Here is a 26464-nt window from a genome sequence, read left to right as displayed (position 1 = left end):
GAGCCAGAGGATAGATCATGATCATGACTGTGATCATGATCTCTCTCTGCCTTTCAAATAAATATAGTAAAAAGAAAAAAATGGAAAGTTCAATATAGAAAAGATCAGACAGCACAGAAGAAAAGGTGAATGGCCTGTCTGAGAGCTGGTCCATCACGTGGCACACACACACTAGGGAATGCTGCTTACCCACATAGAGCACCAACTCCTAGTTGTTTTTACTTTAAAGATTTATTTATTTACTTGAGAGGCGGAGTTACAGAGAGAGAAGGAGAGACAGAAAGAGGTCTTCCATCCGCTGGTTTACTCCCTAAATGGTTGCAACGACCAGGGCCAGGGTAAGCCAAAGCCAGGAGCTTCATCTGGGTCTCCCACATGGGTGTGGGGGCCCCAGGATTTGAGCCATTCTCCACTACTTTCCCAAGCACCTTAGCAGGGAACTGGATAGGAAGTGGAGCAGCTGGGGCTTGAACCAGTGCCCATATAGGATGCCAGCACTGATTTCAGAACAGTAAGAGCATGTTCTGAGACACAGAACACCACAGGTAAGTCTTAAAAGCACCATGCTGTCTAAGAGAGCAGACTCAAAAAAGTAAACCCTGTTAGGATTCCACTTCCTTGAAATTCTAGAACAGGTAAGTAGTATGAATGATAGGGCCAGCACTGTGGTGCAGCAGGTTTTTAAAGCTCCAGCCTGCAGTGCTGGCATCCTATATGGCCGCCAGTTTGATCCCACTTACTCCTCTTCCCATCCAGCTCCCTGCTAATTCACCTAAGAAAGCAGTGGACGATGGCCCAATTGCTTGGGCTCCTGCACCCACGTGAGAGACCTGGAAGAAGCTCCTGTCCTGGCTTCAGCTCAGCTCCAGTTGTTGTAGCCATCTGGGGAGTGAACCAGCAGATGGAAGACCTCTCTCTCTGTCTCTATCTCTCTCTGTACCTGTCTTTTAAATAAATAAAATATATCTTTAAAAACAAATAGGAATGATACTGCAGAAAGCACACCACTGGGTGCCCACAGCCAGACATGGGGGAACTGACTATAAAGGTCAAGAAGACTGTTTTCTGAGCAGGATGGAGATACTCTAATGTCTTGATTGTGCTGGGTGGTTACAAGGTTGTTTACGTTTGTCAAAATTCTTTAAACTATGCTCTTTGAATAGACATTCTTTTAAAAGCAAAACAAAACTGTTACAATATCCTACTTCCACAGAAGCTTTCTTTTCCCTTTTTCTTCTTGGCAAACATTTCAACTGTGCTCATGGTTTGTAAAGTTTTACAAGTCTGAATCAGGCTCCTAGATTTTAGCAATATTCTGGACACCTCAAGAGATTAGGCTATCACAAGACAGTCTCACATATTATAAGATAAGCCAGGAAGTCAGAACTAAGTAAATCTCTTTCTGCTACCTTAGTAGCTTCACTTCCACCTGAGGAAACTTGAAGAGTTAAGCCACACAAGAATTCAAACTTGGGGCTAGTGTTGTGGTACAATAAGTCAAACCACCACTTGTGATGCTGGTATCCCATATGAACGCAGACTGTGCAGACTGAAGTCCCAGCTGCTCTCCTTCTGATCCCGCTCCCTGCTAACATGCCCAGCACTGTGGCCACTTGGAGAGTGAACCAGAGGATGGAAGCTTTCTGTCACTCTGCTTTTCAAATAAATAAAATAAACCTTAAAAAAAAATTCCAACTTGCATAAAGCAAAAGGAGGTTTTGTTGATTTCACTTCTGTTGCACTTGATTAGCTTTGGGTTACTCAGAGCTGATTTTTTTTTTTTAATTTTTTTTTACAATTTATTTGAAAGGCAGAGTTACAGACAGGCAGAGGCAGAGAGAGAGGTCTTCCATCTGCTGGTGTACTCCCCAAATGGCTGCAATGGCTGGAGCTGGGCTGATATGAAGCCAGGAACCAGGAGCCTCCTCCAGGTCTCCTACACGGGTGCAGGGGCCCAAGGACTTAGGCCATCCTCTACTGTTTTCCCAGGCTGCAGCAGAGACCTGGATTGGAAGTGGAGCAGCCAGGACTTGAACTGGAGCCCATATGGGATGTCGGCACTGCAGGTAGCGGTTTTACCTGCTTTGCCACAGTGCCGGCCCTAATTTTAATTTTTGAAAGATTTATTTATTTGAAAGACAAAGTTATAGAGAGAAAGGAAGAGACAGAGATCTGTCTGGGTTACTCCCCAAATGGCTGCAACAGCTGGGACAGGCTGAAGCTAGGAGTGTCTTTGGGTCTTCCACATGGGTTCAGGGGTCCAAACACTTGGGCCATCTTACACTGATTTTCCAGGGGCACTAGCAGGGAGCTGGATCAGAAGTGAAACAGCCAGGAAATGAACTGGTGCCCATATGGGATGCTAGCATTGCAGGTGGCAGCTTTACTGGCTATACCACAATGCCAGCCCCATCAGTTTTTATTTTTAAAATTTTACTTATTTTAGGTAGTTGAGAGGCAGAGCGAATTCCCATCTGCTGGCTCACTCCCCAAATGCTTATGACACTGAGACCTGGGAATTCAATCCAGGTCTCCCATATGGGTGGCAGGGACCCAGGTACCTGAACCATCACCACTGCCTTCCAAGGTCTATATTAGCAAGATGATGGAACTGCAAATGGAGCCAGGGCTCCAACCCAGAATCTCATTATGGAATGCAGGCAAAATCAATTATTGGGCCGGCGCCGCGGCTCACTAGGCTAATCCTCTGCCTTGCGGTGCCGGCACACCGGGTTCTAGTCCTGGTCGGGGCAACGGATTCTGTCCCGGTTGCCCCTCTTCCAGGCCAGCTCTCTGCTGTGGCCAGGAAGTGCAGTGGAGGATGGCCCAAGTGCTTGGGCCCTGCACCCCATGGGAGACCAGGAGAAGCACCTGGCTCCTGGCTTCGGATAGGCGCAGTGCGCCGGCTGCAGCGCGCCGGCCACGGCCGCCATTGGAGGGTGAACCAACGGCAAAGGAAGACCTTTCTCTCTGTCTCTGTCTCTCTCTCACTGTCCACTCTGCCTGTCAAAAAAAAAAAAAAAAATCAATTATTGGCTAAATATCATTTCCTTGCAATGACCTGAGTTTATTCCATGTAACTGGGAAAAAAAAAAAATTTCTTTCTCATGCAAGACCAAGAAAAGCTCTTGACACGAGATGTGCAGATCTCACCTGGCCCGACGGTCACCTCGGTGGAATGCTTGTTGATAATCTTAATCTTATCACTGAAGCCATTTTTCTCCACAATTTTCACAGCAGCATCAGCCATCGGTTTGAAAACCTAGAAATTAGAACCAAAACACAAGGGAAAATGAACAATAAATTAAATAATATCCCAACAATCAGGTTATTAGCAAGATATGCCTTGATTCTAGCCTTAAGATTTGTCAACTTACTAACTTTATTCTCCAAATGTGTCATGAAATATACCTAAAAGGCTGAGAGTAAGGAGGCCCTATTACAATCCTACACATGAGGAGGCGCAGGGACCCTGCACTACCTAGTGAGAGCACTAGGTGTCGCTGCCATGCTAAAGAGCCAGGAAGCGGCTTGCCTCATAAAACAAAGATCTGTGATGTGCTGTATGAATAGCAGAGCAGAAACAGAACAGTCTGGAGTCCCAGACACCCCTAAGCTTCTGAAAAAACCAACCCTGAAGCCAACATGAGCCTTAGACTGCCGACAACAATCTTGACTAAGTAGTGTGAGGTGACTTTCAGGGTACTTGCTATAGAAATCACTGTAGCTGGGGCTCCAGCTCCCTGCTGATGCACCTGGGAAGGCAGCAGAAGATGGCCCAGGTGTTTGGGCCCCTGACACCCACGTGGGAGACCAGAAGGAGTTCCTGGCTCTTGGCTTTAGCCTGGCTCAGACTTAGCTGTTGCAGCCATTTAGTGAGTAAATCAGTGGACGAAGATCTGTCTATCTTTCCCTCTCTAATTCTGTCTTTCCTATTATAAATAAGTAAGTAAATACAGCACGTTTCTCAGAGTCCTCCCTTCTCAAATGCATAAAGGTGAAGCCTCTACCCTGAGGTTCCACCCACTTCCTAATCCTACTCTCTCCTGAGAGCATCACCTGAGGAGGTCACCAATGGCCTCCTAACTGCCAGCCCAACAGCTTCTTCCCAGTCCTCTTCTAGTGCAACTTGAAAAAAAATTTTTTTTGAAGATTTGAGGGGCCAGCACTGTGGCATAGCGGGTAAAACCACTGCTTGCAGTGCCAGCATCCCATATGGGCACCGGTTCGAGTCCCGGTGCTCCACTTTTGATCCAGCTCTCTGCTATGGCCTGGGAAAGTAGTAGAGGATGGCCCAAGTCCTTGGGCCCCTACACCCACATGGGGGACCAGGAGGAGGTTCCTGGCTCCTGGCTTCAAATCGGCACAGCTCCAGCTGTTGTGGCCAGTTGGGAAGTGAACCAGCGGATGGAAGACCTCTCTCTTTCTCTGTCTCTCCTTCTCTCTGTGTGTAACTGACTTTCAAATAAATAACTAAATCTTAAAAAAAAAATAATATAGATTTATTTGAAAGACAGAGAGATAGAAGGGAAGAAACAGAAAGAGATCTCCCATCTACTGGTTCATTCCCCAAATGGTTCCAACAGCTAGGACTGGGCCAGGTAAAAGCCAGGAGCCAGGAACTCCACTGTGGTTCCCACATAGGTGGCAGAAGCCCAAATACTTGAACCATGTTGTGCTGCCTTCCTGGGAGAAGTAGCAGGAAGGAGGATCAGAAACAGGGCAGCTGGGACTTAACTGGAACTCCAATATGGTATACTGGCATTGTAGGTGGTGGCTTAGCCGACAGTGTCGCAATGCCAGGTCCTCCAGCTCAACTTCTACATCTGTGCTGTCCAATATGGTAGTTACATGTAGCTATTTAACAATTTATTAAAATTAAATAAAATGAAAAATGCAGTTCAACGTAATGATGCGAAGCTATCGCTGTCCAAACCAATGGTCCTGGTCACAGCTGGTTACTGAGCACTTGCACTGTGTCTGTGTGGACATTGAAGGTAGTGATTCTCAACCTTCCTGTGCATCCAAACACCCCAACACCCAGGCAGACGCCAGTAAATCGAAACCATCATCTCAGAGAAAAGTGGAGGTGGGGGGAGTGTCTAGACATCAGGTATTTTTCAAAACTTCTCCATGATTGCGATGTGCAGCCAAGGCTGCCACCACTGTGTCCAGAGGAGAAAACACACTCCTGGAGACAGGATTCATGGCTGACTCATCTCCTCATGCTCGGACGCTGGCTCTGGCGAGCCCTCCACGGAGACCTGAGGAAGAGCAGGAAGAACAAGCGCGGGGGTGGGGGTGGGGGGACTTTGCAGAAGACACAGGACACAACCTGAAGGTGTGCTCACCTCGACTGCGTAGCAGAAGTCAGCACCTGCCGTGACTGCCATCATTGACAAGAGTCCCGTGCCAGTGCCAATGTCAAGAACCAAAGCTTTCTGTCCTCTGTCCTTCACCCTGCTCACAGCCGCTCGGATACCCTGGTAATATTTTATATTCTAAGAGAAAAGGAAAAATTAGTTACTTTATACCACTTGCTTTATTTATTTTTTAAACATTTATTTATTTATTTACTTGAGAGGCAGAGTTACAAAAAGAGAGAGGGAGAGACAGAGAGAGAGGTCTTCCATCTACTGGTTCACTCCTCAAATGGCTGCAACAGCTGAAGCTGGGCTAACCCAAAGCCAGGAGCCTAAAGCCTCTTTCCAGTCTCCCACGTGGGTGCAGGAGCCCAAGGGCCATCTTCTACTGCTTTCCCAGGCCATCAGCAGAGAGCTGGATCAGAAGAGGAGCAGCCAGGACATAAACCAGCGCCCATATGGGATGCCAGTGCCACAGGCAGAGGATTAGCCCACTATGCCACAGTGCTGGCCCTGAATGTTTTTTTTTTTTTAATTATTTATTTGAAATGCAAAGTGACAGAGAGAGAGAGAGAGAGAGTGATAGAGCTATCTCCCATCTGCTGGTTCACTCCCAAAATTGTCTTAACAGCCAGGGTTGGACCAGGCCAAAGGCAAGAACCAGTCTGGGTCTGCCATAAGATTGGCAGGGACCCAAGCACCTGGGCCATCTTCCTCTGCTATGGGATGACAGCACGCCAGCCCCCATACCACTTATTTTAAATAAAGTGCACAGTTCTAACGTCCTGGTTGGCAACAGCAATGTAAGCTGTGATCCCCCAACCCTCTGGCCGCTGGCGGAATAGCACTGGCTGGGCTAGGCAGGCCTGGGGACTCTCCCGGGGTGAGGCGGGGTCTACTGTTTGCCAGCCCTCTATGAAGACTGTCTCCCTCTCACACTCTTCCATACTCTGCTGAGCGATGCTGGGGCTCTGAAAACCACAGTATCCTGGACAGCTGCTGCTCTCCCACTAGTGGCAGCTGGGTCCAGACCCCAGCTTCTCCCAGGACCCAGCAGCAGCCATCCCTCCTGCTCCTCCACGCTTCCGGGATCTGGAAACCCTCATCTTCCACTTTTGTTTCTCAGCCTGAGGCAAGGAAGCTGCTGCCTGCAATACTACTGTCCCCCTGCTTTCCAGTCCTACCACACTAGGGAGACCAAGTTCCTACATCAAATTTCCTGTTGGAATACATAACACAATATGTCACCCAGCCTTTGTTTTCCTTACTGGACTCTAACTCATACAAATTCCCTGGCTAAAAAGTATTTTCAGGAAACCTAACTTGTCTGCATCTTGATGGTTTCTGGCTCAGGTCTTCAGTTAGCCTGAACACACAGGTCTTCCAACTGTAACATGTTGGCTGAACAGGTCCATAACCCTTCTGCTGAAAATGACTATAAAAATAATGGGAAAAATTAAGAAGTAATTTTAAAATGATGTTTGAAAGGCACAAAAGGGGAGAGAGACAAACAGAGACAGAGAGACAAAGAGAGCTCCTATCCATTGGTTCATTCCCCAAATGCCCACAAGGGCTGGGGTTGGGCTGGAGCTGAAGCTGGGAGCCAGGAACTCAATCTAGGTTCCCCATACAGGTGGCAGAGACCTGCTGCCCTCCAGGGACCAGAGTTGGGCTTGACTACAAACAAGCCTGAGAAGATTTTATAGAATAATGGAAGTATTCTAAAACAGTAACAAAACATAAAGCATCACGCAAAAGGACAGAGAAATATGTTTCTGCTGGTCCTGCCATTAACCAGGAAGTTGGGATTGGATGTCCTCATCTGTAACACTGCGGAGGGGAGAGCAGAAGTCTAAGGGCTGAATGATGAACAGTCATGCATGTTCTGCCAAGGAATTTGGATTTTTTGTTTTGTTTCTTTTGTTAGGAATTTGGATTTTATCTTGAAAGCATTCAGAGGTCACCAAAGGGTTTTAAGCAGAGAAGCCACATACTCAGATCTGTATTCCAGCAGATCGTGGGGAGGCACTGCGGCGCAGGGAGTGAAGCTGCCACATGAGATGCCAACACCTGCACCAGAGTGTCAGTTGGAGCCCTGGCTTCCACTTCTGCTCCAGCTTCCCCCTAACCCATCTTGGGAGGAAGCAGAAGATGATTCAAGTGCTTGGGCCCCTGCCACCCATATGGCAGACCCAGATGGAGTTCCAGGCTCCTGGCTTCAGCCTGGCCAGCCCTGATTGTTCCAGGCATTTGTAGAGAAGGCCAGCAGATGAAAATGAAGATTAAAAAAAAAAAAAAGACTATTTGGTCTAACACGTAAAAGGCAAAGAGAGCACCAATGAGGGCTGACCAGGACGGTGGGGTGAGATCTGTGCTAGCTAAGTGAGTACAGGCTCAGAGGACAAGGGAGCCATCTTTCTGGCATGGCTGACTGGTTGGATGGCAATGCCACTGTTCAGATCCCCTAGAAATGGGGGCAAAAAGACCCCCTCTGCATGTCACACTAAAATCAGAAAAGCCCACAGCCCCAAGAGTCCACAAAGAAGTCCAGACCATTAAACTAGACAGAATTAGTCAAAAGCCAAGAACAATGTTTTTTCTACTTTTTACAATCCCCCAAAAGCATAGCACTGGCACTGAGACTTATGGGATGGAATTTAGGGAGGCACCCAGCCCCTCTGATGTGGCCTATACACTAAAGATGCTAAGACGGGCCTTCTGCCAAGGGCTTCTATCCAACAAGGTGGGCTGAGCACAGTCAACCAGGGCCAGGTGAAGGAGGCACTCCTTCCACTTGCCCTGCTCGACACCTAGACCACTTGTACCTCTTCTGCCTACTCAATTTTAAGGCTCCACTTTGCATCCTTCTCCTCTGAGCCTGTCAGCATATGATCCATTCAGATCTACACTGTTCCACAGATCAGATAAAATACAAATGCGGAAGAGAAAATCAGAAACATAATTCTACAGTGAAGGCCAAATGTGTTTAAGAAAATAAAATCCTTGGGGCCGGCACTGTGGCACAGTGGGTTAATGCCCTGGCTTGAAGTGTCGGCATCCCATATGGGCGCCAGTTCTAGTCCCAGCTGCACCACTTCCGATCCAGCTCTTTGCTATGGCCTGGGAAAGCAGTGGAAAGATGGCCCAAGTCCTTGGCCCCTGCAACCACATGGGAGACCCAGAGGAGGTTCCTGGCTCCTGGCTTCGGATCGGCACAACCCTGGCCGTTGCAGCCATCTGGGGAGTGAACAAGCAGATGGAAGACCTCTCTCTCGTCTCTACCTCTCTCTATAACTCTTTCAAATACATCAAATAAATCTTTAAAAAAAGAAAATATAATCTCGTGATCCCTAAAGACAAGATTCAAATATCACAAACTGACTACGCAAGGTAAGCTGTCATGTAATTAAGAGTTTTTACTAAAGCAGAAAACAGAGATCAGCTACTATAACCAACGTATCTTAAAACTAAATAATGTCTGCAGAATGTTTAAAAAATAAAACAATTCAGAACAAGGGCCACGCCAGAAGCAGCCCCAGCCTCCTGACTGATTCCTGGCCTCTCAGCACCATCACAACACTTTGACTCCCGGGCAGTTTTTGACCTGACTGTTGTCCACGATTACGAACATGGCACCAAGATAATGGTTTCCTTTTATACTTACTCTGTCTTTGTCATGCAGCATATCTGCGTAGGATGACCTAGAAAACAACAGACAGGTCAGGAACTTTTGCTAACAATGATCTGCATCAACACGTGAAAAAAATTTTTTAAATCGATGGGACAAACATGTCATCCATGTTGAATTGTTATCAGTTGCATTCTCCTGTATTACAGAAAAATATCTCAGACACACATATTCTCACACCTAAAAATGTGCAGGTAGGGGCTGGCACTGTGGCACAGTAGGTTAAGCATCTGCCTGTGGAGCCAGCATCCCATATGGGAGCTGGTTCAAGTCCCATCTGTTCCACTTCTGATAGCCTGGGAAAGCAGTAGAAGGTGGCCCAAGTGCTTGGGCCCCTGCACCCATGTGGGAAACCCAGAAGAAGTTCCTGGTTCCTGGCTTTGGATCAACCCAGTTCCAGCCATTGCGGCCAAATGGGGAGTGAACGAGTCAATGAAAAACCTTTCCTGTCTCTCCCTCTCTCTGTAACTCTGCCCCTCAAATAAATAAATAAATCTCTGGGGAAAAAATGTGCAGTTAGTTAGCACAGTCACTGGCATCCTGATCATACACACATTTTCCTCCCCAGGAACATCAGCTAGCTTTGCCTAATACTTGACCTAATCTTGCATGTATCTGCACTTGCGATGATCACAGACTTTATACAGGAGAAGACTTGGGGAAAGGTCAAGGGCGCACCATAAACCTGAGGGGCATCACATTCCGCAAGTTCACTTAATGTCATTAGGGGAACCTAGGAGCTCATCAAATACAGTGGATATGGGAGGAGAGTCGCTTATCTGTATTTTCTACCACAGCAATTCAGAAAGCTGAAAACCCTCCAAGGTCAGAATGGGCACCCAGAACCAGGCAGGCCCAGAATGAAGATCAGCTCTCTGGACATTCTCAGGAAGAGCTAAGGCACTCTCACTAAAACAGATGCCCTCAAGCTCTGGTCAACACTAGAATCACAGGAGGAGCCTATCTGAAATGTAGGTTCCCAAGACACACACAGAGACTCATCCACAAGATCGGGCTGGAGTCTGGTCCGCTGCACTGGAACTGGTGCTCGCTCTATGTAACCGTGACAAGGCAATGCATACCTTACACTTTGAGAAGCACTGCATTAAAGAACAATGTTTTCTGGGTTTTTTCCCCCTTTTTTATGGAACATCCAGCCTTTTCCATCTGAATCCAACCATGATCCTTTCTACTTTTTCCCATTTAAAAAAAAAATATGTATTTCTTTGCTTATCTGAGAAGCAGAATGTGAGGAGTAAGAGAAGGAGGAGAAGGTAGGTAGGAGGAGAACGAACTTCTCCATCCACTGGTTCACCTCCTAAATGGTTGCAACAACCAGGACTGGGCCAGGCCAAAGCCAGGCGTCAGGAATTTCATCCAGTCTTCCACATGAATGGGAGGGGGCCAAGGACTTGGGTCACCATCTGATGCTTTCCCAGGCACATTAACAGGAAGCTGGATTGGAAACAGAGCAGCTGGGACTGGAATTGTCACTTTCCACACTGCTGTCAGCAAGTGTTCCAAAATGCAACCTAATCCTTTTTTTCTGTATAACACCTCGATCACTCAGAAAATAATGTCCAAAATCTCTAGAAATAAAGAAATATTTTGGGGCCTTTATTCTGTAGATACCATACTTCTTTCAATCATTAAACTACCCTAAAAGTGTTTTTTTCTCTTCAATTGATACAATTAACTTTTATTGCAACTGGAAGACGATATATCACAGAAACCTGTAAGTATAAGATGTACCGATATATTATTATATTAAGGGATATACTATTACATTATGCCTCAGAGAAGTTAAGTAGCTTGGCCAACATTTCAGAGTTAAGTGGCAGAGCCTGGGACTTATACTCATGCTCCTGGGGTGGGACTGAGTTCCTGGACCAACCCAGCGCCAGCCACTACAGGTAACTGGGAAATGAACCAGTGGATAGGACCTCTTTCTCTCTCTCACAAATAAATAAGTAAATCATAAAAACTTTTAAAATAAGGGTTCAGCATTTGGTGCAGAAATAAAAACACCGTATCAGAGTGCCTGCTTCAAGCCCCGGCTGCTCTGCCTCCAATCCGGCTCCCTGCTAAATGCATCCTGGAAGCAGAAGGTGATGCTCAAGTACTTGGGTCCCTGCCACCTACATGGGGGACCTGGTTTGAGTTCCAGGCTCCTGGTTTCAGCTTGGCCCAGTCCTGGATGTTTTAGACAACTGAGTGGGATGTGAACCAGCAGCTTTAAAATTTCTGTCTCTGTGACTTTCAAATAAATAAAAATTAAATATATATGTGTCACACAAAAAAATAAAGTCACGATCTTTTCCCTGTGTTTCCTCCAAACTTTTTTTTTTAATAAAGATTTTATTTATTTAAAAGGCAGTGTTGGGGGGGATGGAGAAATATAGAGTTCTTCCACCCACTGGTTCACTCCCAAATGGCAGCACAACCAGGGCTGGGCCAGGCCAAAGCCAGGAGCCAGCAGCCAGGAGCTTCTTTCTGGTTCTCCCATGTGGGTACAGGGGCCCAAGGACTTGAGCCACCTTCCTCTGCTTTCCCAGGCACATTAGCAGGAGCTGGATCAGAAGTGGAGCAGCCAGGACTCACACTGGCACCCATAAGTGATGCCAGCATCACAAGTGGTGGTTTTACACACTAGTATACAACACCCACCTCTTGCTTTTTTCAAGATTTATTTATTTATTTGAAAGGCAGAGTTATATATAAAGAGAGATCTTCCATCTGTTGGCAACAGACAGGGCTGGGTCAAACTGAAGCCAGGTGCCTGGAGCTTCATCTAGGTGTCCCATGTGGTTGTAGGTGCCCAAGTACTTGGGCCATCTTCCGTTTTCCCAGATGCATTAGCAGGGGGCTGGATTGGAAGTAGCAGAGCAGCCAAGACTCGAACCCACGCCCATATGCAATGTTGGTGTCAGCAGGCAGACTTAACCTGTTACGCCACACCAGCCCCTGCACCAACCTTTTACAACATGACCCCCACCTACCTTTCCAGCAGCCTTTCTCACCACAGCCTGACTTCCGCACCACACTCCAACCACACTGAACGACTGGGTACTCCCCAGGCTGGTCAAGCTCAAGTGTGTACGCAATGCCCGCTGCGCAGACTTCTGACTTCCTCTATTTATGTTTTGGAAATCACTCAAACATCACCCCCTGCACCAGTCTGGTTGGTTCTTGCTGTTTCTGTGACCTTTGGGTCCATTTCCAATGGACTTCCTCTCATGGGCAATGATTTTTCCCATGTCTGTTTCTTCCGCAACACTGCGCATTCTTGGCGGATGGGAACTGTACCTTCCTCATCCTGCTATCCACAGCACTAGCACGGAATGTGCTTAATGACTGCTAGCTAACAATTCACATTCCTTCAAATGGTCCTTCCAAGCAAAAAAACAAAAAAAACCGAAAAAAAAACAATAAAAAGCATTTTCATTTTTCACATTCAAGAAAAGTGACACCATTTTAGTGACACAACCAAATGATTAAATTTCATAAACTGTACTCTGACTGAACCTTGGGTCCTCTTTGCTCCACTAAGCGTATCTTGTGAAATTCTGATAAAGTCAGTACATAATATCTGATTGCAAACAGGCATGACTTCACTGAACTCACACACACACATCTACCTGGGAAGCAGGATCTAACCAAAGCATGCTGTGACAGCCTCGTCTGCACCCAGACTGGATTCCCAGGCATCTGTCTTGAGACCCAGTGCCCTAACCAGACACAGCTGACCATGAATCAATTCTGGTTACCTTGCAATTTCCTGGTGGTAATCATAGTGCTCGTCCTCCTCCAGCCACTCCACGGACCCTGTGGTGGGATTGGCCCGTCCGCAGAAGACCTTCATGGTGTCAATCAGCTCGCCCGTTTTCAGAAAGAAAAGCAGCTTTGCCAGTTCACATCTTATGGACAGGTCGGGTCATCAGAGATCTTTTCAGATCACGATGCCCCAAAACAGGAGTTGAGTTTGTGGGGGGAAGGCGGGGGCAAGAAAACAAAAGGGAAAGATATACATCAATAAATTAAAATGGCAAAGCTACTGAAAAGTATTCATTAATCAGTATTTTAATCTTTTCAGCAAGAGTGATCTGGTATTATATTCAGCAAGTTAACACCAAAAATTATAATCAATTCGTAAAATTGTCCAGAGAGGCCAGTGTCAGGGTGCAGTGGGTTAGGCCACCACCTGCAGCCCTGGCATCCTGTATGAACACTGGCTCAAGTTGTAGCTGCTCAGCTCTGATCCAGCTCCTTGCTGACATACCTGGAGAAGCTGCAGAAGAGGGCCCAAGTATTTGGGTTCCTGTTACCCACACGAGAGACTGGATAGAGCTCCTGGCTTCAGCCTGGCCCAGTCCCAGCCACTGCAACCATTTGGGAAGTGAACCCATGAAAAGGAAAATGCCTCTGTGTCTGTGTGTGTAACTCTGCCTTTAAAACTAAAATATCAGTCGGTGCCGTGGCTCGCTTGGCTAATTCTCCGCCTACGGCGCCAGCACCCTGGATTCTAGTCCCAGTTGGGGCACCAGATTCTGTCCCGGTTGCTCCTCTTCCAGTCCAGCTCTCTGCTGTGGCCCAGGAAGGCAGTGGAGGATGGCCCAAGTGCTTGGGCCCTGCACCCACGTGGGAGACCAGGAAGAAGTACCTGGCTCCTGGCTTCGGATCGGTGTAGCATGCTGGCCGTAGCGGCCATTTGGGGGTGAACCAACAGAAGGAAGACCTTTCCCTCTGTCTCTCTCACTGTCTAACTCTGCCTGTCAAAACAAAAAACAAAAAACAAAACAAAACAAAACAAAAATAGCTTTAAAAAAAATTGTTAGGGCCAGAGTTGTGGCACAGCAGGTTAAGCCACCACCTGCAATGCCAGTATCCATGGGCACTGGTTCAGATCCCAGCTGCTCCACTTCTGATCCCGCTTTCGGCTAATGGCCTGGAAAAGGCAGCAGAAGATGGCCCAAGTGTCTGAGCCCCTGCCACCCACCTGAGAAACCTGGAAGAAGCTCATAGCTCCTGAATTCAGCCTGGATCATCCTTGTCTGCTGCAGTTATTTGGGGAGTGAACCAGTGGGTATAAGAACTGTCTCTGTCTCTTCCCTCTCTGTAACTCTGCGTTTCAAACAAATAATCTTAAAAAAAAAAAAAAGTTATGTGGCATAGTGGGTAAAGCTGCCACCTGCAGTGCCAGTGTCCTTTATGGGCGCCAGTTCAAGACTCAGCTGCTCTACTTCTGACCCAGCTCTCTGCGTGGCCTGGAAAAGGAGCAGAAGATGGCCCAAATGCTTGGGCCCCTGCACCTCCATGGGAGACCTGGAAGAGGCTCCTGGCGCCTGGCTTCAGATTGGCTCAGCTCCAGCTGTCGTGGCCATTTGGAGAGTAAACCAGTGGGTGGAAGACCTCTCTCTCTCTCTCTCTGCCTCTCTGTAGCTCTGCCTTTCAAATAAATAAATAAATCTTTAAAAAAAAATTGTCTAGAAATTTCAGTTCTCAGTGATTCCACCAGTCAAATGAGCCTCTCAGTTTCATCTTGGTGCAGCCCTCAGATAAAGGCAGGTGAGAAGGGAAAGCCATGCAGACCACTGGGCTGGTAGGAGACCAGAAAGGATTCGAGTGTGGCACCTAAAAATTCTAAACGCTTAGTGTGAGAAAACATACAAAGTGAATCATGCCAGAAAAACCTTCATCTACACAACAAAGCACAGCCTTATCCAAACATGGATAATCCCAGCAACAGAATGAGTTAAAAAGCCAGTCACAGAATAAATGCAACATGATTCCATCAACAAGGAACTTGTAAGCAAATAAAACTAGGTATTCTGAATAGATGGCATTAGAAAGCATAGCCAGCTGAGAGGACAGTGGTGACTTCTAAGAGGAAAGAGCTGTGCTCAAGGAGGGTCACCCAGTGAACACAGCACCAACACTAGCCTTAGCCCCACACTGGGTGATGGCAGCATGGGTATCCGTATTATCTCTTGTCATGCCTTATTTTTTTAGTAATGAATACTTATCTTCTCAAAACTTTACAGGCCATTCTTCATCCAAAACCAAAATTTGTTTCAAGGAAATACAATGTCACCAGATCGTGTCACAAATGGCCTGTTTCTTCAAGGAGATGTGTTTTGGGGAGGGACAAAATATCTCAGCACAAAGTTCAAAGGCACTCCAAAGCAGGTACCGAATCTCCCATTGCCTACTTCTCTTAGCATACAGGAAACAGTGCGTGTTCCTGACTCTCTTTCCTGGTAAACACTCACACCCTTACATCTTCCCAAGGCATTTTATTAGCCAGTTTTTTCCTTTTTCTGAAGCTATCCAGACTTAGGTAAACAATGAATTTTTTTTCACAAAATTTTTTTAAAGATTTATTTGAAAGTCAGAGTTACACACACACACACACACACAGAGAAAGAGACAGAAAGAGGTCTTCCATCCGATGGTTCACTCTTCAATTGGCCGCAATGGCTAGAGCTGCACCGATCTGAAGCCAGTAGCCAGGAGCTTCCTCCAGGTCTCCCATGTGGGTGCAGGGGCCCAACAACTTGGGCCATCTTCTACCGCTTTCCCAGGCCAAAGCAGAGAGTTGGATCAGAAGTGGAGTGGCCGGGTCTCGAACCGGCGCCCGTATGGGATGCCAGCACTTCAGGATAGGGCATTAACCCGCTGTGCCACAGCACCAGCCCCTTCACAAAATTATTTATTTTATTTGAAAGAGAGAGAGAAACAAAAAAGGAGACAGAACTCCCAAATAATTATTCCTCAAATGCCTACACCAGCTAGGGCTGACCCAAGCAGACATCAGGAACCAGGAACTCAATCCTACATGCGTGGCAGAGATCCAATTACTTGAGCTATCATCTGCTACTCCCCCCTACACCAACAGTTTTATTCAAGCAATTGCTTTTGGAGAATATTTTTATATTCAAATAAATAACATGATATTATGGAACAGAATGCAAATGTGCATGACGTTTTTACATAACCATGAGTCTTTTTTTTTCTTTTTTGACAGGTAGAGTTAGATGTGAGAAAGAGACAGAGAGAAAGGTCTTCTTCCGTTGGTTCACCCCCAAATGGCTGCTACGGCAGGTGCGCTGTGCTGATCCAAAGCCAGGAGCCAGGTGCTTTCTCCTGGTCTCCCATGCGGGTACAGTGCCCAAGGACCTGGGCCATCCTCCACTGCACTCCCAGACCACAGCAGAGAGCTGGACTGGAAGAGAAACAACCGGACAGAACCGGTGCCCCAACTGGGACTAGAACCCGGGGTGCCGGCGCTGCAGACAGAGGATTAGCCTAGTGAGCCGTGGCGCCTGCCATCCATGAGTCTTTAAAATATTTTGCAATTCTATGCTGCTTTGGGTTAACACTTACTATGTGCCTAGATGAACTCTCCTTTACTTTTAAGAGTATTTCAGGAGGAACACTGTTAAAACAATGACTTTACCTTTCTCAGACTGAATGTTATCTCTGTAAAAATAGAGCTAAAAATATCTCAAAGGTTGTTGCAAAAATGAAACGAAATAAATAAAAATCTGTAACACTGACTCCTGCATTGAATTCTGCTGCTTCTTAGAGTGCACTTTAGCAGGAAGCTAGATGTAGAAACAGGGACAGGACACCATCCCAGGAGCTATCAAATGTGACGCGGGTGTCCCAAGCAGCATCTTAACTGCTGGCTAAATGCACACCCCAACAATGAAGTCCCATACAGTAAGATGAGAAACCATCTTTTCTCAAAAGATCCAGGCAGTCACTGGCCTGGTTCAAAGTAGTCAATTTATCTGTGGCTAACCTCTACTTTGAAAATCTCAATGTATCTAACTTCTAATCTAATGGCTCTCAAATTTTCTGCTAATCCTAATTAAAAAAAATACTTTCCACTCAGACTCAATGCACATACATACATACACACACTCAGAACAAAAAGTTTCACAAAATGATATCAAGGGGTCAACACTGTGGCACAGAAGGTTAATCCTCCGTCTGTGGTGCCAGCATCCCATAAGGGGCGCCAGTTCTAGTCCCGGCTGCTCCTCTTCCAGTCCAGCTCTCTGCTGTGGCCCGGGAAAGCAGTAGCAATTGGCCCAAGTGCTTGGGCCCCAGCACCCACATGGGAGACTGGGAAGAAGCACCTGGCTCCTGGCTTCGGATTGGCACAGTTCTGGCTGTTGCAGCCATCTGGAGGGTGAACCAACTGAAGACTTTTCTCTATCTCTCCCTCTGTCTGTAACTCTGCCTCTCAAATAAATAAATAAAAATCTTTTAAAAAAATATATCAAAGCTTCTTATGGCAACGTTCCTCTAATACGTTCTATTTCAGTGGGTTCTTTTTTTTTAACAGATTTATTTATTTGAAAGTCAGCATGAGAGACAGACAGATGCCCTGGTTCACTTCCTGTAAGGCCGCAATCCTGGGGATAGGGGCCAGGCTGAAGCCAGGAGCTTCTTCTAGGTCTTCCCTGCAGACGGGAGGGGCCCAAAGTGCTTTTCTGCTGCCTTTCCCAGGCCATTAGTAGGGAGCTGCATCAGAAGTGGAGCAGCCGGGACACAAACCAGCACCCATTTGGGATGCCAGAATCGCAGGTAATGGCTTTACTTGCTATGCCACAATGCCAGCCCCTCTATTTCATTTTTTTAATGGCTAGTCATGACCCATTAAGTTGATTTCATGACTTATGAGTTGAACAGCACGGTGGCAGAGAGACAGAGAGAAGGAGTTGGGGGGAGGAACAGAGACATTCTGTATGCTGGTTCACTTCCTAAATGCCCTTAATAGCCAAGTCAAATCCAGGAGCCTGAACTCCATCCAGGTCTCTTCTGCGGGAGGCAGGAACCCAAGTAATTCTGGGCCATCACCTGTTTCCTTCAAAGTACATTAGCAAGAACTGAATCAGAGCAGAGAGTAGCCAGGACTCCAGGCACTCTGAACATGGGAATGCTGGCATCCTAAGCAGTGGCTTAATCCACTTCACCACTATCCATGTCCCACTGAGACTTACTTTAAAGAACTGGAGCAGGCATTGTGGCATAGCCGGTAAAGCTGCTGCCTGCAATGCCAGCATCCCATATGGATGCTGATTTGAGTCCCAGCTGCTCCACTTCTGATCCAGCTCCCTGCTAATGACCTGCGGAAAGAAGTGGAAGGTGGTCCAAGTGTTTGGGTCCCTGCCACCCATGTGAGACACCTAGATGAAGCTGCTGGCTCTGGCCTGGCCCAGCCCTGGACTGCAGCCATCTGGGGAGTGAACCAGCAAATGGAAGATCTCTTTCTCTGTAACTCTTTCAAATAAATCAATCAATCTTAAAAAAAAAAAAAAAGAAACGAGTATCCAGAATTACCAAAATCTGTAATGTGCTTTAAAAACCTATATCCAGAAGCAGGCGTTGAGAGACAGCAAGAACCACTTGGAAAATCAGCATCCCATACTGAGTGCCTGGCTTTGAGTCTCACCTCCATTTCCAATCCAATTTCCTGCCAGTGCACCTGGGAAGCAACAGCTGCTGGTACTGAAGTATCTGAGTTCCTGCCACCCATGTGGGAGACACAGACGGAGTTTCTGGTTTCTGGCTTTGGCCTGGCCCAGCCCTGGCTGCTGCTGGCATTTGGGAAGTGAATCAGAGGATGGAAAATCTCTCTCTCTCCCTTTTAAACAAATAAAATCTTTGAAACATTAAAAACTGTCTCCAACAAAGGCTGCGGTAGAAGATGACCCAACTAGCTGAATGTTTGGGGAAGACTTAAAAGATAGGATGGCGGGGAGGCACAGTGGGCTAAGCTTCTGCCTACGACACAGGCATCCCATATGGCCAGGGGTTCAAGTCCCGGCTGCTCCTCTTCCAATCCAGCTCTCTGATTATGGCCTGGGAAAGTAGTGGAAGATGACTCATAGTGCTTGGGCCCCTGCGCCCACGTGGGAGACCCAGAAGAAGCTCCTGGCTCCTCGCTGCGGATCAGCTCAGCCGTTGTAGCCATTTGGGGAGTGAACCCATGGAAATGCACTTCATCAGATTAGAAAAGCACACTGAATAAATCAGTTTGACTGAACGGAAATGAAACAAGGAGTCAAACACGTCAGCAGGGCCTATAAGGGAGAAGAGTGAACGTGACCCACGTGAAATCCATTCTAAAGTCACCTAAGGCTAAGACTGCAGAAACTTTACCCAATTCCTTTCTTGTGTGTGATGTCGCTGAAGCTGTAACAAGCACTACAGTAGCTTTTCTTGTCTGTAGAGACGTCGGTGGTTTTGTATAAATCTGCATCAGTGTTTGAGGATGGGAACCACATCATGTGTTATCAGTTTTACGGATGAGTGAACCTTTTGTGGATAAACCCCTTCAGGTATTATAACAACCTGTCCTCTCTCCAGATGCAGGAGGTAGAATTCTCTAACTCCCTCCTCATTCGCCAAGAGCTGTGAACCACATGGAATGGTCACCTACAGGGAATGAATGGAAACCACCAGGACAAGCCCTAATTGTCTCCTTAGTCAGATTCTGGAAGACTTCCACTCATTTCTTCAAAATTTAAGCACCTTCTATATGCCAGGCACTGCACTGGGGCTAGGGTCACCACCATAAACAAGAGAGGAGGTCCTTGACGTCCAAGAGTTTATTCTGTAACATGGACTATGTGAGAGCAAGCAAGGAAACACACGACACTACGCGAGGTATAACACGGTCAGGGAAAGATTTTTTCTTTTCTTTTCTTTTTTTTCTTTTCTTTTCTTTTTTTTTTTTTTTTTTAAGAAAACGGCATTTAAACTTAAATCTGCAAGCCAAGCCAGGTTAGAAGTTGAGGGAGAGTCGTTTTCACTCGTCAGCAATCTTTACTCCCCACTTTGTCGAGGGCGAGCTCCAAGGGAGAAAAAAAGCACGTGCCTAAGCAAAATGCGACGAAAGCCTGAGGTCTCCGATCAGAGGAAACGGACAGGAGATTGGGGGGGGGGGGGGGGGGTCCGCAGACCGCGCAAGTGTTTGGACTTTGCTCTAAGTGCAGTGGGAGCAGCAAGCGTTTAACGCGGACGCTCGTCCACGTCGGCGTGGGCTTTGAGGCCACTCCGGCTAACGTGCAGTGAACACAAGTACTCAGAACACAGCGACGGGAGAATACGGCCACCTGCAGCTCCCCGAATCAGAGAACTGTGTGTGGCACATTAGGGGTGAAAAGGCTGGCGCTCCCTACGCCTGAGGTCTGTGTCTCTGTGGTGGAGGGAAGGCGCCAGGTTCGCGCGCTATGACCCGGGTCCCGCGGATGTGCTCTGCCACCGGTCCAGTGAGTAGCAATCACCCACCAGGACAGCGCGAATCCCACACGGCCGCCGGCCGGGGCGCTCCACGCTGCCCCACGCGCCCTCCGAAAAAGTCCTAAGAGCCCCAAAGACGCGCACCCCGGCGTCCCCCTGGAGCCCGAGGGCTGAGGACAGGATGCAGACTGCACCGAGGCCTCTGACTGCGCCCCCCACCTTCCCGGGACACCCAGCGCCTCACCCGCCGCAGTGGCCGGCCCGCTCGCCTCCGCCTCCACCGCCATCTTGCTGCGGCCGGCGCGCGGGGGCGGGACACGCAGCGCCGGAGGGGCGTGCTGGGGCGGGGCCCAGAGCGGCGCTCTCCCAGGTCACTCCGCGTGTTCCCAAAGTGCTCAGCGACTGCCGCTATGGAAGCCGGTAGGACGGCTGTGCTGCGGGTGAAGCGGAAGCGCAGTGCGGAACCCGCCGAGGCGCTCGTGCTTGCGTGTAAACGCCTCCGGAGCGGCGCGGTCCAGTCGGCCGCCCAGGAGAGTCCGGAGGGTCTAGAGAGGGCGGCAGAGAATAATGTCTTCCAGTTGGTGGCCACTGTGCGCTCCCAGGTATTGGTCGGGGAGGTCAGGGGTATGGGACTTGCGTGGGGGTCTTAGGGGGCAGACAGAATGAAACCTGGTCCCTGCGTTTCTCAAGAACCCCTCTCCCTGTCGCCTTTCCTGCCCCAGGAGGAGCCCGTCCAGCAGCTCCTGCGGGAGGCCCTGTGCCCGCCCCAGGGCAGCCAGAAGCGTATCCGCCGCGGTCTCCGCGCATCAGTCCGAGAGGTCCGGCAGGAGGGCCGCTACCGGGTGGTCTCCAGCCACCGATCCTCGGGGACCACTAAGAGCGGGCCGGAGTCCGAGTGCGCGGCGGGGACTCCAGAAGCCGCTGGGGACGTAGGCTTCCAGCTATTCGATCTAGTCCACGAGGAGGCAGAGCCAAAGGCCGTGGTCGCGGGCCCCTGCAAAGTAAGTACGCACTCGGCGGCGGGCGCTGGGTTTCTCCAGATAGCGCTGGGGGTCTGGGCCTGAGAGTGGCACACAGCTTAACCTTAGGGGTGGCTATCCGTGCAACATGATTTTAAGCAAATACACTACTATTTAATGGAAAATCTTAAATGAGGAGCTAGCATTGTAGCGCAGCTTAAACTGCCACTTCCTTCACTGGCATCCCATATTGGAGAGCACACTATCCAGACCCATTTCAAGATTAACCGTAGAAATGCCGTGCAGGCTTGTGAGCCCCAAGGGAAGAACGTCACCAAAGGAATTCAGAAGACCTGTAGAAGCAGGGGGGGATGCACAGTGTCTCAGGCCAGTCTTTCCACATGCTTTATTTCAGCCAGGCACCAAAGAGCAGGATGCTTTCTTGAAGGTTTCTATTCCAAAAGAACCATACATTAAGTTTACCGTGATTCTTGATTTTTAATTACATGGCTAATTGAGGAAGACAGGTTGTCCATGGTAGTAAAAGTCTTGGGTACAACACAGAGAGCTGTAGAGAACTTTCTTTCATCCAATTCTTAGGTTCCCTTTGGAGCATTCTGTTCTGGGCCATGCATGTGTCGCCTGTGTTTTCTCCACAGACACCCGATCCAGATGTGATCCTCTGCAATTCTGTCGAGTTGATCCGTGAACGACTGACCGTGTCTGAGGATGGACCCGAAGTTGGACACCAGAAGGAAGAGAAGCACGAAGACTATGTGTATGACATTTACTACCTGGAGATGGCCACTCCAGGGTGGATCGAGAACATCCTCTCTGTGCAGCCATATAGTCAGGAGTGGGAGCTGGTAAGGGGCCCATGAGGAGAGGGGCTCATGGCAGCCTAAATCCTTCCTCTAGTCAGGGTGCCTTGTCTCCTGGGCTCCACCCCGATTGACATTGTTTTTAGTTCTTATCCTTGCTTAAAGGAAAAGTTTATTCTAAATGCCTTCTAGGTTTAGTGAAGGGAATTTTGGGAAAGACCATCCACATTTACAATTTTTGCTCTAAATTAATCTTTTAACAGAATTTGCAACATACTCTTTGTTGTTACAGCTACCCACAATGGGGGAGGGGGGGAGTATGTGTATGTGTAGGGCCTTACAATAAAACAGATAAAACCAGGAATTCTTAACATTAATGAGAATAAAAGCTTTGGGTTTTTTTATTTTATTGTATTTTAAGACAGGAGAAAACACTGGATAATGAAAGCTAATATCCTGATACCATTAGTCATAAATTGTCACACACTGTGAGAAGCACTTTACCCTGCACCTGCACTGGGATCCGTTTTGTGTCAGGCACCCTCCTTGGAACACTGAATGGCTCCTCCTCCTGCCTTCCTGCACTCCTTTTTCTGGGGTTTTGGTTTTGACCTTTGGCATCATCTGTAATTCCTTTCCCACTTAGCGACCCCTCAGGAATTTGAAGATCACTGCCATTACCTCAGAGCTATTGGTTGTACCCTGCACTCCCTTTCAGTGGAGTTGAGCCTATCACATCAGGAAAGCTGCACTCTAAGTCAAACTGGGCTACTCTGCCCTTCAGAGCCTGAGGGTACTAGAGTTTCTTGTGCAGCAGGGTCAAACTAATTCCAAGTCTGCCTCTTTTCACATGGCACCTTTACATGATGTCTCCCCAAGGCAATATGCTAATGGTTTCCCCCAGAGTATAACCCCAAAAGTTTTGACTAGACTCATGTTTGTGTTGAGATGTGCAGGTGAATGATGATGAGCAACCAGAGGACATTTATGAAGATGAAGATGATGAGAACAGTGAGAATAATTGGCGAAATGAGTACCCAGAGGAGGAGAGCAGTGATGGAGACGAAGATTCCAGAGGTGGGTGGCAGCCCCAGGTGGGGGGAGATTGGTAGGATCCAACAGTGAGTTGTTAGCATAATTGACATATAGTCAGTTGGCTTCCCTTCTCTGCTATTAGCAGTGTTGCTGAGCAGTGTTATCAGGGGAAACTGCTGGGGGCATAATGCCACCAGGCCTGATTCAAATGCTTGGTTCTCACTGCCTAGCTATAGGTCTTTGACAGTTTACTTTACCTCACTGAGCCTCATTTTGTCTTTAGAAAATGAGAAAAATGTTGCACCAACTTCACTGGTTGGGATTAAGTCACACATCTGGCTCAATGTTTCTTTTTCTTGCTCCAGTCAGGAAAGAGTAGAAGGGTTCACCAGAAGGAGTAGGCCCAGGGTTTTCTTAAGTCAGTTATGAGACGCAACACAGGCATAGCACTTAGGGGGAAAGGAGAGATGCCCCAGCAATATAGTTCCTTTGACCATGTTCTTATTTAAGGTGCCAACATAAAGAAGTTCTTGGTGTCTCCTAACAGGAGTCACTCATCACTCAATGGAATATTCTATTGGGAAAGTACTAATATAAGTTAAAAAGAAAGGCTGCAATATGACTACAATTATAACAAAGAAAAATCCTATACTTAGGAGGAAAGTGACAAAATAACTCCAGCGTTAAAGGATGTAGTTTAGATGGTAAGAATAAAGAAAAGTTGTTCTATTTGCTAAATTTCCTTTACTGAGCAAATATTTTCTAGTGAGGAACAAAAACAAAATAACAAAAATGGGCCTTTTTGAGAAGGAAGATCACAGAATCCATTTCTGATGTGTCCTAGGCTCTGATGCATCCAGCAGCCTCAGCGAGGAGGAAAGAGGCAGCAGCAGACGACGAGTGTGGAGCAAGTACCCTTTGGATGTACAAAAGGAGTTTGGCTATGACAGTCCCCATGACCTGGATTCAGACTGACATGAGGCTCTATCACAGGCTTGTGAAGGCTCTGGGACTACAGTGTCACCTGCTCTGGTGACATCCTCTTAGGTTTCTAAAAAGTAATTGAGCACCACCTCACCATGGTGAAAGTTTATGCTGAGTGAGTCTGCCACTAACAGTAGGGACCTTTTGCCTCAAACAAAAATGACCTACAGTCTGAAAAAGAAAGGTTCTGTTAGCTTCTTAGCCTTGACATTTTTTCCTGGTGTTCTAGATTGGTGCTGAAGTCAAAGGGGAGGAAGGCTCCTGTTTCATCAGCAGTAATATTCTGCTTTTCCATACAGTCAAGCTGCCTGCCTCTGGTAAAAGCCTGTTCGTTTTGATAGAAGGAACCTACAGTGGATACTGAAGGACTCTTACAGCAGCACAGATTGGACAGTGACTGCTGTCAGGGCAGGAAGTAAAAGCTGCCTCAGCTGTGGAAGGTGTTAGTTAAGAGCTGTCTCCTGCACCCCTGCTTTGGACTCTGATGATGGTTGTAAGATTGCTCTTTGGCAGTGGTGCCAGGGAACAAACTGCATGAATGTGATACTCTGTTTAATAATAATAAAAAAAGCCAACTTAGAAGGTAGAAGCAAGTAATTCTTTAAAAATTTTTAAACTGGATTATCTGACATGTTTTCCTACCACATTCCACCTCCACAAAAGGGGGTGGGCAGTGAGACAAGGTTTCAGAATTGACCTGACACTAAGGACTTAGGGCAAGCAAGGAAAAGAAAAAAAAACCCACATCCTCACCTTAGCTTTCCATTGAGAAATGTTTATATTCACAGCACTCACCAAAATCAAACAACAGGATCAGTTTTGTTAACAGAACTGTATCTCTTGTAAGCAAACTCTGTCCCTACTGCTTCCCAAAAGCACAGCTGCCTTATCTCTGAATATGACTTGGCCTTTATTCTGAAGTAACAACCAGTAGGGCCTCATGCAGCAATGAATATTTTCTTTGTGTGTTCACAAAGAACACATTTTTTAAGACTTCTTCTCCATCCTCCCTCCACTAGTCCTTTCACTTTGTGTTCATTTTGTAAGTTTGCACCTAACGGAGTGTTAAACCTGCCAAAATAACTTCTGTGTTCAGGCAACAGGCGGTGTTCACTTTCTAATAGTAGCCACTAGCCATACTGTGGCTTTGAGCACTTGAAATGTGGTTAGTACAATGGAGAAGCTGAGTTTTTAATTTTATTTCATTTTACTTTAGCTACATGTGGCTAGTAACTACTGTAGTAGACAACACAGGTGTGGTGAAACAAAACAGAACCTGCAATTCAGGATGAACATTTCAGTGCAGCCATTAAGACCCCCATCTGGGACACCTGCACCTCATTTCAGAGTGCTTGCGTTCAAGTCCTGGCTCTGCTCCTGATTCCAGCTTCCTGTTAATGTGCACCCTGGAAGACAATGCTGCTGGCATTGTGGTTGGGTCCCTCCTATGGGAGACCCAGATATAATTCCTGGTTCCTGACTTTGGCCAGGCCCAGCCCTAGCTGTTGTGGGTGTTTGGGGAGTGAACCTCTCTCTTTCAAATAGGTTTTGGTGGGGGTGGGGGGGACGACATTCAATCCAAGATACACCCTCTTGCCCTGTGACAGGTATCTGATTCACATGGAAAAGTGAATTACACAGATACCTTCTTGCAACATTTTCTTTTAAAGATTATTTGAAAGAGTTAGAAAGAAAGATCTTCCATCCACTGGTTCACTCCCCAGATGGCCACAACAGCCACACTGGGCCAAGCTGAATCTAAGAGCCAGGAGCTTCATCCGCACCTGCAATGTGGCAGAGGTTGAAACACTTGGGCCATCTTCCACTGTTTTTCCCAGGCCATGAGCAAGGAGCTGGATCAGAAGTAGAGCAACCTTCGCCCATAAGGGATACCAGCATCACAAGCAGCAACTTAACTAGCTATGCCAAAATGCTAGCCCCACTTGACACATTAAGACTTCTACTTCTCCATCCTACCTCCACAAATCCTTTCACTTTGTGTTCATTTTGTAAGTTTGCACCTATGGAGTGTTAAACCTGCCAAATAACTTCAGTGTCCCGGCAACAGGCGGTGTTCAGCACTAAGCGCTCTGCTGAGCCGCCCGCCTTGCCTTCCAGGTGTATTCTATTTAACCATGTAACCTTGCTTTCCTCAGTCTGACTGGGCACTCTCGGGTTCTGTTCCACCTGTTCTGATGGATGTCCTACCCCAATAAACCTTGCTTCCTTGCTTACCACTGCGGGGTGGGGGGACAGGATGTATTTTCCCATCCTAAGCTATGGGGGAACAGGATGTATTTTCCCATCCTAAGCTAAGCACAGGTGCAAGTCAGCATTGGCTGTAACTAATGTCTAATA

The 26464-nt window shown here is 47.4% G+C and overlaps 2 protein-coding genes across 3 annotated transcripts in view; one reads left to right on the top strand and one right to left on the bottom strand.

Annotated features, from left to right (window-relative positions):
• The window catches only part of PRMT7 (protein arginine methyltransferase 7), a 42629-nt gene extending 21930 nt beyond the window's left edge, over positions 1-20699 (bottom strand). The window contains exons 1-5 of one of the 2 annotated variants that reach the window (XR_011384054.1): positions 20552-20699; positions 12819-12996; positions 9028-9064; positions 5352-5501; positions 3154-3262 (exon numbers count right to left, since the gene is read on the bottom strand). Coding sequence is in view for 1 of the 2 variants with exons in the window: in XM_002711612.5 (XP_002711658.1) it covers positions 3154-3262; positions 5352-5501; positions 9028-9064; positions 12819-12913 (391 nt within the window). In the remaining variant the exon portion in view is untranslated. The remainder of the gene's footprint in view (positions 1-3153; positions 3263-5351; positions 5502-9027; positions 9065-12818; positions 12997-20551) is intronic. The other variant, XM_002711612.5, reaches the window with a different exon arrangement.
• Positions 20665-24692, top strand: SLC7A6OS (solute carrier family 7 member 6 opposite strand). The gene is made up of 5 exons (XM_002711635.5): positions 20665-20909; positions 21030-21308; positions 21926-22132; positions 23044-23164; positions 23967-24692. Exons 1-5 carry the CDS (start codon positions 20718-20720, stop codon positions 24095-24097), a joined length of 930 nt encoding a protein of 309 aa, XP_002711681.1. The 5' UTR covers positions 20665-20717; the 3' UTR covers positions 24098-24692.
• The last annotated feature ends 1772 nt before the right edge of the window (positions 24693-26464 follow it).

The sequence above is a fragment of the Oryctolagus cuniculus genome, chromosome 18 (genome assembly GCF_964237555.1).
Source record: "Oryctolagus cuniculus chromosome 18, mOryCun1.1, whole genome shotgun sequence".
Taxonomy (NCBI): Eukaryota; Metazoa; Chordata; class Mammalia; order Lagomorpha; family Leporidae; genus Oryctolagus; species Oryctolagus cuniculus.
Note: the sequence above shows the minus strand (reverse complement) of the source record. Positions and strands in the feature narration are given on the sequence as shown.